At 45.4% G+C, this 17,587-nt stretch overlaps 1 protein-coding gene across 10 annotated transcripts in view; it reads left to right on the top strand.

Annotated features, from left to right (window-relative positions):
• Positions 1-17,587, top strand: part of LOC147027856 (uncharacterized) — a 143,590-nt gene that overhangs the window by 80,567 nt on the left and 45,436 nt on the right. For 6 of the 10 annotated variants that reach the window (XM_085877543.1, XM_085877549.1, XM_085877542.1 and 3 more), the window contains 3 exons: positions 1,032-3,098; positions 3,275-3,483; positions 8,588-8,650. In XM_085877543.1, the coding sequence (XP_085733669.1) occupies positions 1,050-3,098; positions 3,275-3,483; positions 8,588-8,650 (2,321 nt within the window). In that variant the 5' untranslated portion in view covers positions 1,032-1,049. The remainder of the gene's footprint in view (positions 1-1,031; positions 3,099-3,274; positions 3,484-8,587; positions 8,651-17,587) is intronic. The other 4 variants (XM_085877551.1, XM_085877548.1, XM_085877552.1 and 1 more) reach the window with 2 other exon arrangements.

Raw genomic sequence — 17,587 nt, 5'->3', positions numbered from 1 at the left:
TGAGAAAGCAAGATGCTTTATGGCTACTGCTTTGTGTATCATAAGAGTCTGTGATAAACACATGCGAGACCACAAGCGAGACTGTTATGCAAGCACTTGTAAGTGGAGGCAATATCGGATGCACACGAGATTGAATACTAGTCTTTTAGACACAGGGCAGATTGCACTTCCTGCCAGTCATTCAGAGTCAACTGCATGACTGTGAAGCAGTGAGGCTGCCTTCGAATGCAACCAGAGAGATCTGGATTTTCATCAAGAACATGGTCAATGGCCAAGTAGGGCAGAGGAACAGGAAAGGTTCAATGTCAAGTTGGACCAGGTCCACGAGGAAGGAAATACCATTTGCAAAGATTCATGTTGGGAAATTTACAGATTGGGTCAGACAAACTCATTAATAGTCTTTACAGCAATGCCATGGTGAGTTGTTGAAGATCCAACTTCATGCCAACTGTCATGTCTGCAGTTGAAATTTCCCTACATGATGTTGAGAAAACTTGGATGGATAGTTCGGAGGTGGTTCATGCTCACAGAAAGACTTGTATATGGAGTCGAGCCTCATTACTCAGTGGATGAGATATGTAGTTCAACATCAAGTGGTAGTGGAGAGTAATGCAAAGCCAGAGGTATTCCTGGGGGTGAGGAGAGTTTATTGCAGAGCAGAGGCTGTGGTGGATGGACTTCACGATGTAAACAGACATACCATCACCTGGGTGGGATTATGATCTGTCAAATCAGAAGAGACGACAGCCAGGGAGCAACGCGTATAATCTCATGAAATGTATAACACAGAATGTGTTCGATCATTACAATCTGGTGAGAAAGTAAGTTGAGCTTTTTCACAGAGTATGCATACCACAATCAATCAACACTAAAATCTAACTTGAACTAACCATCCATTATCAAGTCAGTAATAAGTAACACTAAATTAACCATGTAGTTCCAAAAAGGTAATCATAGGTCTTGGTTGAGAGCAGAAATTTTGCAATAGTAAGTTCTTCAATTGAATTGATGTAACGTGTCACTGTGTGCAGGTGGAGAACGACAACTGCATGACTCTACCGGGGCAATGTGGCAAAACTGAGATGGAGGGGAGAAGACTGGAGAACGCAGTGAACAAACGTGTGAAGCCTCCATTGCCCAAGAAACCAACAATTCCAGCAAAGCTGGCATGCGGAGGCTTAGACAATCAGCTGAAGGGAGTTCATCCCAAAAGTAAAGCCACTGGTGTAACACAAGCTTATAACAATAACAACAGCCAAATAGTCAATGAAGTTGACACCAAAGGCATGAAGCAAAATTGTAACAGCATCGGTGGTGATAAGTATCTTGTAAATGAGGACAGAACAAATTCTTCAGCGGACCATGAAAGCCATAATGGTATTGCTGCCGGGCCCTCTCTCCATGTTGGCTTTGTTGGGGGTGGAGACATTGGTGGTGGGGTTAGAAAAGATGACTTGACTTTACCAGAGGATGAACAGAGCTGGTGGAAGATTGAAAGTGAAAATGTTAGTTTTGTGAAATCTGAAGTGGGAATACAACCGGAAAGTGATTCTCCGGTGTCAGACAATTGCGCAGTTGGTCAATGCAGTGGAGACAGTGGCGTTGACTCAGACGAGCGTCATGGCAGCAAGTGCTGGCGAGCAGGAACTGCAGCTGGCAAGGCAAGCTCGAACGCCATTCAGGCCCGGCTCCCAAGTAGCGTTTCTGATGATGTGGAGCTTTTGTCACATTCTGACTCGCGTGACTCTTTTAGCGGTGAAGAATTGCATGGTGCTGGGCCACCGCCTCACCCGCCGGTGTTTGGTAGTGCTCAGCCATGTGCAGGGCCAATAGAAATGAAGGTCCAGCGTTGTGAGGTAACTCCCAATGCACATGTTCTAAACAACATCATCACTGACAACAAAGCTTACACAACAGTGAATCTTGAAGAAGAGAGCGGTGGGTTTCAGTGCGCCGTGGTCCAAGGGCCTGTGGAGGTGCGTGAAGCCAGCCGTAAAGCTGTCGTTGAGCTGTTTAGCAGTTCGTCTAAGACAGGGTCTGTGAAAAAAGGTGCCTTTGGTTCTGAAGACAATCTTGAATCCACCAGTTTTTCACTTATTTGTTGTACTGCTGATGGTTCTGGGTCCAAAGTCATGGAGGGTTTGAACTCGAGAGTCCCCTGCCTGGGACCACAGGAAAAGGCAGAAATGAGATTTTTTGACATTGGTGGCGGCAGTGGTACCAATGGTGGTGTGCCACCATTTCCTGTGGAACTTTCTGTCGAGCCTCTGTATGCACAGAGTCGCAAAAAGAAAACCAATGAGAAGGGGAAGATGACAGAAGTTAATGTAACACCTCAGACTGGTGCCTATGACAATATGGTCAATTCTTGCGGTGACAATACCACAGACTGCAGTGAAGAACCAGTTTTAGATTATCTTGCACTGACTGACAAAGATGATTACGATAGCACTAGCCCTGAACATGTGTATGAGACCTTAGGTCGGAAAGGTAATTTGTATTCTGGCGTTGAACAGCATGCCCCTATTGCTTCAAAAACAGCAAAGTCCTCATTAGGAAAACCTGGTGCTTCTGGTCTTGTCCAGCCTTTGGTTAATGATGAGTTTTCAATCTATGCTGAAGTGGTTGACCAGAAAGAACCGCCAACAAAAGAGCCTATGCTCAAACCTTATGCATCGCAGAGCGATTGTCCGAGAAGGCTTGTTGATGCTTCTGATCGCAGCACTTCATCCTCAACTACTCCTGTAGAGCCTTTGGTTTTGCCTGCCATTTTACAAGGATCTGTCAGCACCGGTGCAGAGCAAGATGAACCAGCCGAGCCTCCACCACGTACTACGGGTTCTTTAGGCTTCGGAGCTCACTTCCAGCGCAAGTTCAGCAGCCGTATCAAGAGCAAAGCAGGGTCTGCTAAAGCTGAAAATTGTGGGTCTTCTTTGTCATCGGTGACGAGCTCCAGGCCTGATGAAAATGTTGTGAGGGAGGGGAATGTGCGACACAAGCTTCGACGTTGGCAGTCGTTGCGAGTATTCTTTCGTTGGCGCCGTCCAGAAGATGAAACGACGAAAGCCAGGCAGACATGCGACAAGAAGCAAACTTTGGTGAGTATGTTAAAATCTGAAAGCCATAACTGCTGACATTTTAATTTTAAAATTAAAATGTCAGCAGAGGTCACCACCATTGGTAGCCACAATGTTTGCCTCTTCATGTGCATTTGATTGCTGCAGTGGTTGTGGTACATGGAGAATGTTAAGATTGACCAATTCCTAACCCACAGGAAGGAAAGTTGTGGTCCCAATCAACTGAAAGTGGCCTCTCGGTGAAGACAGAGAGGAACACAGAATCTTTGCCCTCTCTCCAGATACCTATCACATCCTCATCTAACACGTCATTCAGCAACGCAAGTGAAACTAGAATTGCCATGGTTCCAGTCCATAGCAGCACCTCAAACCCTCCAAATTCTACACCCCAACCAACAATCAGCAGGTAACTATAAGCAGTTGGACATCACATTACTCTTTGTTATCTTATTTGAAATTCAGTTTTGAAAGGTTTTATTAATGCGATAGCCGAGTACAGGTATTGGTTTCGAGAGAAACTTTTGGTTGATAAGACAAGGAAGTGTAAAATGCAGGACACCAATTTGTTGAGCAATTTTCAGGAATTCCTATGAAGCGGATGTTTCCAAGAAGATAATTTTTTACAGGTGGGAAGAAAATAACCAGAATTCCCATTGTCCGTCACCCACCTGTTAGTAGTATCTCTTCTGCAACCGGGATTATGCAAGATGAGACCATTCACATTGATTTTGGTGTAATGGCACAAGCGATGAAGCTATAACCCACATTTTTCATGGTCAACCAAAATTTAGCCCCATTCCTTACTTTTCAGCTCTATGATGGAGTGGTGATGTAGCTCTCGTAAGTAGCACAAGTGTAAAGCAACCACTTACAGTACATACCTGTGCGCTTCAGCACTTCACTGTCCCACTATTCACCCTCGTCTCATCCCTACTTGGTTTATTTGTGTCAATCATTGCTCTCGAGTATATTTCGAGAAGATATCAAAGCATTGTGTTGTTCAATAATTTGAGACCGAAGTGGAGACCAAGGCCGTCAAAATCATTGGAGTCCCTTGCGACAAAGCTGAATCTCTGGACTTGTTACTCCCACATCGCAGAGAAGTTGGTGGCCTCTATCTTCTACTGTGTCACTTCTGGTCTTGTATCTTGTTTTTCTTTTTTATACACGGTCAAGGCTTGTGGAAGAGCTAGGACACAGAACAGATCAGGACACAGCAGGAGAAAGGGGGAAATGCCAACAGCAGGGCGGAGGGAGAAAGTAGATGGAGACGGACAAACAAGGGATGCGGGTAACGATGAGGGGTAGGGGAGAACAGAAGAGGTGGACAATATGGATACATAAGCAAAATTTTGGGAGGGGTGGGGGTGGTCTAACGGGTCGAGAAAAGATCATGCTTTCAGATGAGGGATGACTTGAGATGGTAGTGAACAGCTGTCTTGAAGAACGGGAGGGAAGAATGAGATTTAAGAGGATGTGGAAGTTCATTCCACATGTGGGGGGGAGAGGCACAAATGAGTGGATGTGAGCAATGATCCTAGATTTGGTCGTTTCACGAGGAGGGGGTTGCTGGTGGACCATGTGCGTCATGCACACACCTACGGGGACAAAACATGGAGAGGGCAGAGGTGCAAAACGAGAAATGAGGCAGAAGAAGACAGAGCACCGACCTGTTGGCGATGATGAAGTGGGCAGAGGCCCATAGACTCAGCTTCATCGCGAGAGATTCCAATGATATTGAAAGCTTTTGTTACCTCCGCCACTGAAGGTGAAGGAGGTTACTGTTTTCATCCCTTTCTGTCTGTTTGTTACTTACGAAATCTAAAGATTTCGTAAGTATATTGATGACTTCCATCATCTGTTTGTTTGTTTGTGTGTTTGTGTGTGTGTTTGTGTGTTTGTTTGTAGGCACGATAACTCGAGAACGGAAGAAGCTACCAATGTCAAATTACAGCACGTGATTCAGGAGGGTGATGGCTAGCGCTGATTAGATTTTGGTCAAAATTCGGTCAAAGGTCAAGGTCACAGTAAGGTCAAACATTCGATTTTTGATGGTTTGGTACAGAATCATCGTAGAAACTTCTGGTTTGCGTCGCTACCTTCTCTAGAGACAGCTTTTATTAGACAAGGTCAGAGGTCAAGTTGACGATTTCGTAAGTACCAGTCTATGACTGCTTGTTTGTCTGTTTGTTTGTTTGTTTGTGTACAGCATATGTCAAAAAGTTGTGGACGAGTCTGGATGAAATTTTGTGGACAGGTTCGGTGTGTGACAAGGACGAACTGATTAGATTTTGTTGAAGATCTGGATCTGGATCCGGCTACTATAATTTTTAAAGTGATTCTTCACTATTGAGAGGTAGGGCCAAAAATGATCTTCTTCTTCTTCTTCTTCTTCTTCTTCTTCTTCTTTTGGCTTCTCCAGTTAGGGGTCGCCACAGCGGATCATTTGTTATGATCCGCATACTGATTTGGCACAGGTTTTATGCCGGATGCCCTTCTTGACGCAAACCTGGTCGCCTCTTACGACTCAGGGATATGATACACCTATTCTAACTGGGGTTGGAGGATCGCTTGAGGACGGGAGCTCTGCACTCGGCCGCGCTATGAGAGGGTGTATGGCAGCCCGGAATCATGAGGAAACCCAATCCATATCCCTGTGTCGTAAGAGGCGACCAGGATTGCGTCAGGAAGGGCATCCGGCGTAAAACCTGTGCCAAATCAGTATGCGGATCATAATGGATGATCCGCTGTGGCGACCCCTAACGGGAGCAGCCGAAAGACGAACAACAACAACATGTTGGGTCTGTGACAAGGAAAAATTGATTCAATTTTGGTGAAGATCCGGATCTAGATACGAGAATTATTTAATTTTCTAGTGATTCTTTACCATTGAGAGATAGCGCCACAAACGATACATAACATTATAGTTCAAAAATGTATTGCGACCGATATGTTCTCATGGATCAGGCATTACGTGGTGGAGGTGTGTGCTCTACCGAGTGCCCTTGTAGTTTCCACTCCATCAAGCTGAGCAAGATGTGAGGCAGGGGAGTGCAGTACTCCATCAAGCTGTGGATGAAAGCCTTGTTGGTGGATAGGAGCTCAGGTGTGCCAAAGAAGGACTTTGCACGATGAAGGATGCCCATTCGGCATTTGACTTTGGAGGCTACCTTTGAAATGAGGCTTGCCGAAGAGATATCATGGCGGGAGTGAGACCCAAGAGTTTGAGGGACTGAATGCCTTCATAAGTCTGGTGATGGCTTACTGGCCAGGGTGGCTGTCTTAGGATATTAGGGTCCTGAGTTTGAGCCCCGTTGGATGCTGAATTAACACCAGGTGGGGTTGACTCGTGGCATCCTTCAAATGTCGGTGAAATGAGTACCAGTGTACTAGTAGAGGGGCACAGCATCAGCGGCACAGCCCTGCTTCCAAGAAATGACAGCTACCTGGCAGCCAAGCTGCCATATGCAAGAATAGAACAGAACTGAACCTCTTTGAGGGGGTTGTTGAGAAAAAGTAGATGGGAGGGTTTGCAGGACAGTCCTTTTGGAGAGAGAGAGAGAGAGAGAGAGAGAGAGAGAGAGAGAGAGAGAGAGATAGAGATAGAGATAGAGATAGAGAGATAGAGAGAGAGATAGAGATAGAGATAGAGATAGAGATAGACATAGAGATAGAGAGAGAGAGAGAGAGAGAGAGAGAGAGAGAGAGAGAGAGAGAGAGAGAGAGAGAGAGAGAGAGAGAGAGAGAGAGAGAGAGAGAGAGAGAGAGAGAGAGAGAGAGAGAGAGAGAGAGAGAGAGAGAGAGAGAGAGAGAGAGAGAGAGAGAGAGAGAGAGAGAGAGAGAGAGAGAGAGAGAGAGAGAGAGAGAGAGAGAGAGAGAGAGAGAGAGAGAGAGAGAGAGAGAGAGAGAGAGAGAGAGAGAGAGAGATAGAGATAGAGATAGAGATAGAGATAGAGATAGAGATAGAGATAGAGATAGAGATAGAGATAGATAGATAGATAGATATATATACGGATTCCTAAGATTGAAAGACATATTCAATATACTTGCCCACTGTACAGTTTGTGATTTTGTGAAGTTCTGACGACAGGGAAGAGACTGCTATCCCTGCCTGCCAGAACGATGAGGGATGTCACGGCAGAGAGTGGAGTCATCAGCAAAGAGATAAAGAGGATTTTCCAGAGTCAGTGAGATAATTTATGAAGATTAGGAATAAAATGGGGTCCTTTGAAGGAATAAGTGCCATTTGAAGTGAGGGAAGGGATGGGAGGGGAGCATACTCCAGAGACAGACTTGACAATGCACCACCAGGTTTTAGAGGAGGAAGACAAGTTTGAAAGCTCATTCTTTACATTGGACAGATTTCCATGTTTTATCTCACCCCTCCCTCCACTCCATCCAGTTTCTCCAATGGGTATGCGTTATGTCAGTAACCCACTTCTGCATGGTGAAACTCCCCACATCCAGACTCACTGTTCACCTCCACTCATTTATTCCTCTTTTATCCCACCTGTGAAACCAACTTACTTGGTCTGTTAATTCTCAATCTTCCCTCCAGGGCTTCAAGATTAATGTTCACCTCTGCCCCGGGTCATTCTCCATCCATACTCAGGATATTTTCTACTTGCGTTAAACCTCCCTTTGTCCATCCATTTCTTTCCAGGTTATTAACTTCCCCACCTCCTGCCCCTTCCTCTCCATATCCCAATCCCCACCACCTTTCTGGTTTCTGTTCCATTGCTATTGCATCCCCACTTTTCCTTTCCTATTCTCTCAGCATCCTTCTTGCTGTTTTTGAACTTGGAACCAACTTGTTCATCCTCTGTGTCCTCCTCCCTCAACCCCTGACTCTCATTCTTCCTCCAAGTGTCCCTTTGTTGTGTCCCTCTACCTTGCTGTTTGGGTTGTTTCCTGCTTTCCACTACTGTGTTCTACCTGTTCTGTTCTGTTCTTTTATCACTCCTCCATGAGCCTTGAATCTGTGTACAAAAATAATTTTGTTGAAAAAGCAAGATGTATCCTGTGCACACACATGAACATTACAAATCAGGAGTTTCATGTTATGTGTAAAACAAGTGAACTTCACACCACCACCGTCTTCTCGAGCCATGATATTGTAATAGCCCATATGTATAACAAGAATTACTCTTCGATAAAATGCTGTCGTCAGTGTAGCAAAGGTCATTCTTAGCCTGTTGCACCCTCTCATACACCAATTCATTGTGCGGGAAGTACCTGCACTACCTGATCTACCAAGACCTGATCTACTCTGTGTTGATCCCAGCTGTAGGGCCCGTTGTGAGATGAAGTATATAATCAAGCTGGCGGGATAGTGCCCAGGTCGATTGACATCAAAACATGTTTACCGCAAGGAATTGTGGGATGCATCCACAGTCAGCTTGTTTAAATGTGGCAGGAATAAGATTTTTTTTTTCTTTAGAGAGAGATAGCAATGGTGATATTTTACCGTGTTTGGTGATTGCCAAGAACCAGCCGGATGATATGCGAAGATGGTTGTGTTGTAGGGGATTCTCCACCAGTAAATCGGAGTCCAAAACCAGGTTGCTCCAAAGGTAAATGCCAATTTTTTTTCCCCACACTATTTACACATTATTTGTACTGGCCGTCAACAACAACAACAACAACAACAGCAGCAACAACCATGCATAATTTTATCTTTTGGATGAGCAAAGATCAGATAAGTGCAGAAAATTTCGTGCAGTTTGGCTGCCTAACTTAATAAATTCACAGTTGTTGTTGATGATGATGGTGATATGATGATGATATGATGGTGATGGTGATGATGATGATGATGATGATGATGATGATGATGAAAGTCAATGCTCTCAATTTCCAAGTTCTTGCTAAAATAATAATGGAGTTATTGAAATCTATAGTGCAGTGATACCAGATGAAAAGTATCCTCGTCGGGTTAAAAAGTTCATGGGTTATTAACTTTTACCATAAATTTACCAGGGATCATGTGTAGTGTCATGTCATGTAAACAAAAGAATCATGTGTAGTGGGAATGCAGGAGATATTATAAATCATAAATACAAGATTATACGTTGGCTGAGTTATCAAGAAGCATAGTCAATACCTGCATAGTCCAAAAAACCACTCGGTGGGAGTACCTTCTGTGCAGCTGCCCTCCACAGAGCAGCTCACCGGATGATGGGATGGGGGCAAAGCCTTTGGGACCCCCATTCCTTGATGATAAGAGGAAAACCACGGGGTGAATTTCCAGGTTCAGATTGTAGTGGTGTATTGCGGAGTGGTGCTGAGGTGTCGTCCACCAGACGGCGGTCTCCTTGGGTTAACCTTAGGCAGTCCTTTCGGGTGGGTGCCTAGAATGTCCCATCTCAAAGAAAGGATGATCACCTGTCTCTGTTATCTGAATTCAAGCATTTGAACATCGGTATTGCAGCACTCACTGAGGTTCGGAGACCGGATAGTGGCGAGATTATGGTGGGTGGTTACACCTACTATTGGTCTGGTCACTCTGATGGTTACCATGTCCAAGGAGTGTCCTGTAGCTGTGTCCAATAAGCTGACTCCAATGATAATTGAGGTAACACCGGTCAACGAGCATATTATGAGACAAAGGATTCGTCACTCCTTTGGTGTCATTTCCCTGGTCTCTGTGTATGCTCCGACTGAGGCAAGTGACCTCACCGTGAAAGACGCATTCTATGCCGTGTTAGAGTCTGTGGTTCATCAGTGCCCCAGGTGAAATACTCTTCTAGTCTTGGGGGATTTCAATGCATCGACTGGAACTGATAGGGACGGTTATGAGGTGTGTGTTGGTCCCCATGTGACTGGAACTGTGAACCAGAATAGCACTAAGTTCCTTGACTTTGCAAGAAGTCATGGACTCAGGCTGGCTGGTTTATGGTTTCAGCACCCACAGCCTTATTGCAAGACTTGGTATTCTAATGCTGGCGGTGTGGAAAAGGAGATTGACCATGTCCTCGTTGATGGTCGCTGGAGGATGATCCAGAACTGCAGGGTCTACCGGAGTGCTCAGTTCCTCAATACCGACCACCGGCTTGTTGTAACAACTCTGAAGTTGCAGATTAAATCCGTGAGAATGGTACCATCCCAGCCTAGGCTGGATGTTGGAAAGCTCAATGATGAGAGAGTAGCTGAGGAGTTTGTGAACAGGCTGAGTGGGGATTTATGGGGGTCTGGCTGCTTTGGGGAATCCTGAAGAGTTGTGGAGTGCCTTCAACCCCACCGTCCTTGATGTTGCCGGTGGATGTCTTGGAGCTCAATGTTGGGTGAAGAAGAATTTTGTCTCTCAGGGGATACTGGATACCATTGACCAGAGTCACAGGGCCAGGCTGAATGGCAGAGCTGAGCTGTTCAGTGAGCTGAGGTGTAAAACTGTATGTGTGGTAAGGGTGGACAAGGAGGCCTATGTGCGAGGAATGTGTGAGGGGGTAGAGCATCACCTGTGGTGAAATGATTCTCGTCCTCCTTGCATGGGAATTCGTGCATTGTGTTCCTCCAAGCCCGTCCCTCAGTGTACTGCAGTGAGAGCAGTGGGTGATAGGCTCTTGGCAGAGGAGACTGAAGTGATTGCCAGCTGTCAAGTTGGATGTCAAGAGTGTGACTATCCCTGTTGCTGACCCTACAATCAACTGTGGTCCACCTTCGTTTGTGGAAACACAGGCTGCGGTGAGCCAGCTGAAAAGGGGTAAAGCTGCAGGGATCTGTGGCATCCATGCTGAACTTCTCAAGGCTGGTGGAAACGCTGTACTCATGTCGTTGCATGCAGTTCTGTGCTCTGCCTGGAACACAGGCATCATTCCAAATGACAGGAAGAGGGGCCTTGTTGTCCCTCTCTGGAAAGGGATGGGTGATCGCCAGGACTGCAACAACTACCAAGTGGTGAAGCTGCTCTCAGTGCCGGGCAAGGTCTTTGTTCGGATAATTCTTGATAGGGTTCGCCACCATCTGCTTGAGCACCAACTTCCAGAGCAGTCAGGCTTCACACCAATGAGGTCAACAATTGACCATATACTTTCCCTCCAGGTCCTCACTGAACGCAGATGAGAGTTTCGGCAGGGGCTGCTTGCAGCCTATGTTGATCTCTGTAAAGCGTTCGATTCAGTGAATCGGGATGCCCTCTGGAGGATTCTTGGGCTTCGTGGGGTGCCACAAAAACCTTCAATCTGACGTCTGAACTATACTGTGGAAATGAGAGTGGTGTGAGATGTGGTGATACCGTCTCCGACTTATTTCCATTTGTTACTGGAGTTCGTCAGAGTGTGTACTGCCCCCCACACTTTTCAGCACTTGTATGGACTGGATTCTGGGGAGGATGTCAGAGAGATCAAGTTGCGGTGCATCGTTTGGGAATGTCAAGATCTTTGACCTTGATTTCGCAAATGATGCAGTCATCTTTGAGGAGACTCTGGATATCCTTTTGGGGGCCCTCGTGGTGCTGAATGAGGAGTCAAATCCACTGGGATTACGGGTTTCCTTGGTGAAAACTAAGATCCAGGATTTCATTGACACATTGAATGGTGCTATCTTGTCTGTACCTGCTTGTGGCGAGGATGTTGAGGTCACTGAGAGATTCACTTACCTTGGCTGTGATATTCATGTCTCTGCTGGCTGTGAGCCAGAGGTCAATAGATGTCTGGGTCGGGCCTGAGGAGTCTTGGATTCACTGGATCATGGGGTGTGGTGCTGTCGATACCTGTGCAGGAAGACGAAAGTCCGAGTCTTCAGGTCCTTGGTGCTTCCAATCCTGCTCTATGGATGTGAGACTTAGACTTTCACCAGAGATCTGAGATGGAGACTTCATTGTTTTAGTACCAGGTCTCCAGAGAATCCTTGGCTATCGCTGGTCAGACTTTGTGTCCAACGAGCCGTTGCTGAGAAAGACTCAAATGAGATTTGTTACCCGCATAGGCCGTGAACATCAGCTGCGGTCTGTAGGGACATGTGGCTCGTTTTCTTGATGCTGATCCTGCTCACTATATTCTCTCAGCAAGGGAGCCTCGTGGGTGGAGGAGGCCAATGGGCCGACCATGTGCCTCATGGTTGCAGCAGGTTGATCAGCATCTCAAGGAGATGGGGATGGGCCAGGCATTTGCCTGGGGGATGGCCAGACAAAGGCCCCTGGATTACCAGCGGAAAGTCAACGCAGTGATGCTCTGCTCCAGTACATGTTCCCATACCTGACCTGAGTTGAGTTTTCAAAATTGACCAAAATAAGAAAGCAAAATACCTTTACACTAAAATTTAAATACTAAAATTGTTGTTGTTGTTGTTGTTGTTGTTGTTGTTACATAACTGTGCTCAATAATTGAATCGCATGATGTTTCAGAGTGAGAGCACATTTGACTGGAAAATGTTTTGGATGGTGGATTCAATCTCTGCCTGCTTTCAAAGCGTGAGAGATTTGCTTCACCATAAGGGTTGGACATTTTTTAGTTGCATTCCTCCACTAATTTAGGCTATTCATTCGACCATGGAAATATATATATATATATATATATATATATATATATATATATATATATATATATATATATATATATATATATATATATATATATGCAGGTTGTTGATCATATCGGATTTGATTCCTCCAGCAAAGTGCACATGCTCATCCATTTCAACTTCATCTGTATGGTTACATTTCAGATCAAGCCCACCCATAACCACTACCTCTTAGGATTGGTTGGGAACTCATAAAAATGCAATGAGTTCTCATGGTTGTTGCAACACAGTTTGGAATGCAGAAGTTTACTTTCGGCATTATAATAAATACATGTTTTGCGCTTGGTGTGCGCACTTGGTCAGCTCATGTTGCAAACATCTGGAAACAAAGATGGTGGATCTGACCCTGACTGTATCCCAGAATTCCCAGTGTAAACACTGCATTATATCATTGAGGGTTGTGTCAAATATTCCACAGGTTCCAGGGCTTCACACTTCATAGCTACAAGTCACTGTGTACAGGTATTAGTATTTGGAATTTTAAAAAAGTTTGTATTTATACTTTCACGTCAACTCTTAGATAACTTTTACCCTGGTCATTGACGGTCGGTCTGTCTGACCGCGATACATTCGGTGGTTACTTATCCAATCACAACCAAACTTGACAGGAGGACTAAGGGTCACACGATGAGGTTTTAGCGATTTAACTTCCCCCTATCTTCAAGGGGCAGAGGGGGAGGGAGCGGGTTGCACCTTCCACAAACTCCATGTTGAGGAGTATTATAGGTTGTCATGGCTTTCATGGGACACACCTTCCGGACATAAATATTATTAACTTGCCCCCTCCCCAAGGGGTTTTTATGACGTGCATGATCAACCCCCCCCCCCCTCAGGCACTGTTTCCAAATCTGTCATCAGGAAAATAATTGAGTAGTATTCTCTGAATGACTATTGATACAAATGTCGCATTTTGATGGTAAACGAGTATAAAAGGTTAGAAAATGGCTTCCAGTGAATCCCAGTGACGTATTTAATAGATGCATCGCACACATCGTCCAAGGCTTCACCGACGTTAAATCAGATACACTGACCTCAAGTTAATTATGCCCCCCCCCTGACACCCACACAGAAGTAAAGTATGTTTTTAGGAATTTCAAATGGCGAGGCATGGTTTCCAAATGTCCGTTATCAGGAGAATGATTGAGTTACATATTATATTGACCTGATTTGGTGTGTAGCAAAGTCAGCCCACATGAAGGATCTTAAACTCAACTGTTTTTAACGGTGTCTCCTGCTTCACTCGCTCAACAGCCCGCTGATGTCACTCTTGGTTACACCTAGTCAGTTCGGGTTCATCATGCAGTCATTAATATTCATGTAACTGCCAGTACCGCATATTCCTTTTTCGTGAAAATAACAACTTGCAATGAGCCCCCCTCCCCCCCCCAAAAAAAAACCCAATAGTAAGCATGTAATTCAAGATGACATGTCACATGACAAAGTTCTTGGTCCATTCAGGGGTTCGACGATATCTCATCCCACGATGAACACCTGGGGTAAAAACTTGTGGAGGCATTTGTTGGATAGAGCTATGTGCCCTATAGTCCTCAGTACCTGTCGTACTTCCAGCAGAAAGTCCATTTGAGATCTGAATTGCAGGTGCTAGATGAATATTGCATTCCACACTTTCCCATCAGAGAGTCTGAAGGTAGCAGGACCTCTCTGTTCACTGATCTTGAGGGCTTGGGTAAACTTGTTTTGGCCTTTCTGGTGAAGTCCAGGTTTCCGAACTCGCATGAAAGAACCACATTGGAAGGTTGAAGGTTTCGCTCCCCGATGCTTGTCTGTGTATCATTTAGACTTCTCTTGTTTCTGTTGAACACAGCGTCTCACATCCTTTAGTCCTGCAGCAGGTATCCCCAATGTGCAACTTGCTGTGCAATATACGTCCATGTAGAAGTTCAGCAGGGGTCTGATGAGTTGTTGCATGTCTTGTAACTCGATACGTTTACAAGAAGTCGGGTACAAATGCTTTCCAGGGCTTCCCTTCGAGATTTGCAGGATGTTAACAGTCCTTAAACACTCTGTTGAAGCGTTCTATCTCCCCATTGGCTTGTGGGTAATATATAGAATGACAGCAGTGTTTGATGTTTCTTTCCTGCAGGAATGTTTCAAACTCAGTTGAAACAAACTGAGATCCATTGTCAGAGATAAGTTCCCGGGGATTTCATTCACGATTGAATACTGTAGTCAGGAACTTGATAACTGAAGCAGATGTTACTTGGGATGTAAAGGGTACTTCTGGCAATTTGCTGAAGTAATCAATTAAGGTAATGGCATCGCGACAGTCCATTTGGCCGGTATCAAGTGGTCCCACTATATCGATGGCAAGCTTTTCCCAAGCAGCATTAGAGAGCAGAACTGGCTGCAAAGGTGGAACCCGAGTGACAGCTGTTTTGTCATGCTTTTGGCAAGTAATCCATGACTTTACAGCAACTTCCACTTGGGAATCCATCTCTGGCCACCAGTAGAGGTCACGCAGCCTTTGTTTCGTCCTTACAATACCTTGATGGGTATCATGGGCAAGCTGGATTAACTTGGGTTGGAGTTCTGTCGGCACTACCACACGGTGATCAAGTAATCGTCCTGTACAGCCAGTTCATTCCGAATGCAAAAGTAGGGAAGTACATTTGGGTCAAAGCCCTTCGCAGTGCAAGGCCATCTTCTGGAGACATATCCTCACACCTTCTGTAGAATACGGCATCCATTGCAAGTTTCCTTGAATTGTTCCACAGGTACAGCAGCGCAGTCACTGGACACTAAAGCCACCATTTCTACATCCGGTTTGTGGTAAGACTCTGTCATAGGGAGTGGTAGCCGTGATGAACAGTCTGCAGTCACATTTTTATGGCCAGGTTTGTTCACAATTTCATCGTTAAACGACAGTAAGCCTGCAGACCAACGTGCAATTCTCATTCCAGCTTGACCAAGACCTTTCGAAGACAGTAATGTGGTCAGTGGACTGTGGTCTGTACGCAGGATAAATTTCCGACCCCACATGTAAATACGCCATTTCTCAGTTACCCAGACACAGGCGAGTGCTTCCTTCTCTACTGTAGAGTAGTTGTGTTCGCATTCTGTGAGCGTTCATGAGGCAAATGCTACTGATTCCTCTGTAGAGTCCTCATAAAGTTGAGTGAGCACTGCTCCAAGTCCATAATCAGATGCGTCTATGGTCACAATGGTGGTCAGAGTAGGGTCAAACAAAGCAAATGCAGGGCTGTTAGCAATCAATTTTTTACCCTTTCAAATTGAGAGTGCACAGCCTCGGTCCAGGAGAAGTCAGCATCCTTGCGCAGTAAGGCACGAAGTGGCTCCACGACTGCTGCACAAATAATTTGGAATGAATTTGGAGTACTAAGAAGTCAAACCCAGAAAAGAACGCAGAGCAGATGCATCCTGTGGGGGTGGTGCTTGTGTTACTGCCACCACATGTTCGGTGTTTGGGCTCATGGCTTTTTCTGAGATCACTTGACCCAGAAAAGAAAGTTCAGCCTTCCTGAAATGACATTTTTCATGATGCAGTTTTAAGCTAGCTTGATCAATACGATTTAAAACAGCTTGAAGACGTTCCTCATGTTTCTCAGGAGACGAAGCATACACAATGCCATCTCGGCAACACTGGATGCTCTCCTGGCCAGCTAGCATCTGTGACATCATTCGCTTGAATGCACTGGGTGCAGAAGCAAGACCATAAGGAACACGGCAAAAACTGAAAAGTCCCTCGTGTGTTATGAAAGCCGTAACGTCTCTGCTTTCCTCATGCAAGGGCACTTGATGCTATACACTCTGAAATCAAGAATAGAGAATATTCTCACTCCCTAAAGTTTTGCGCATACCTCCTCAATATGTGGGAGTGGATGACTGTCTATTATGATCTCCTTATTGGGGTCACGAAGATCCACGTACAGTCGTAAACCTCCTGTTTTCTTCGGCATACTGACAATAGGTGAAACCCATTTGAAAGAGTCAATTCTCTCAATGATACCCGCTTCTTCAAGCGTTTTCACTTGTTGCGAGACAGCATCACAGACAGCAAAAGGTAAACGGTGAAGCTTCTGTTGGATTGGCACCACATCGGGCCTTATCTTCATTCTGTGTACAAATCCTTTTGCGTGGCCTAGAGTTCCAGTAACGTTAGGATTAGATGTCTGCCAAGCCGATGTGTTTGATGCACAGAGGTACTTAGCACCGATGCAGGAGTAGCACATCCATTGACAATGTTCAGTCCGAGAGCAGTGAAGAGGTCCATGCCGAGTATAGGTGTTCCAGAAGGCACAATGAAGAAATCAGCAGGCACAGAAACATGGTTGTGTCGCACCTGTACTTGAAGACAACCAACAACAGAGATATATCTTTTTTTAGGTAAGTCACCAAGTGTAATTTTGGTTCTGTAAGAAGTGCATTCTTGAAATGCTCCGGGTAGGTAGACTATGCCTGGTGTTGGCTTAATGGTTAGGGTGGTGGGCTTGGGATCTGAGGGTCCTGAGTTCAAATCCCACTCAGCTGTTGAATTAATACCAGGTGGGATCGACTCAGCCTGTCATCCTTCCGAGGTCGGCAAAATGAGTGCCAGCTTGCTGGTATCCTGTATCGGAGTGGTGACCCATCCAGGATTGTGCCCAATAGCCAAGGAGACTGCTTAGGCAGCACTAATGCTCTGCACAGAGTATGGTCCCAATGGATAGATGGATGGTAGACTCTGGAAGTGTGGAAACGATTGAACCTGTGTCCACCAGCAATTTAGTTGAGCATGCCTATCCATCAGGTGTGCAAGGACGAGCATCACAAAATAGGTTCCCTCTAATTTGTTCAGAGGTTTGTGTTTTTTATGATTAAAACAGTCACATCTGGCACAGTCACTTCCCGCACTTGGTATTTGTGGTCTTTACTGCGACGTACTTCAGCAAAATGTCCACTTTTGCCACACTGCCTGCAATTTACATCTTTTGCAGGGCATCTGGGGGTAATTGGCTAAGTGCATTGCAGATCCA

This window comes from Eptatretus burgeri, chromosome 4 (assembly GCF_056783735.1).
Source record: "Eptatretus burgeri isolate ZD-2024b chromosome 4, Ebu_testis_v1, whole genome shotgun sequence".
NCBI classification, from domain to species: domain Eukaryota; kingdom Metazoa; phylum Chordata; class Myxini; order Myxiniformes; family Myxinidae; genus Eptatretus; species Eptatretus burgeri.
Note: the sequence above shows the minus strand (reverse complement) of the source record. Positions and strands in the feature narration are given on the sequence as shown.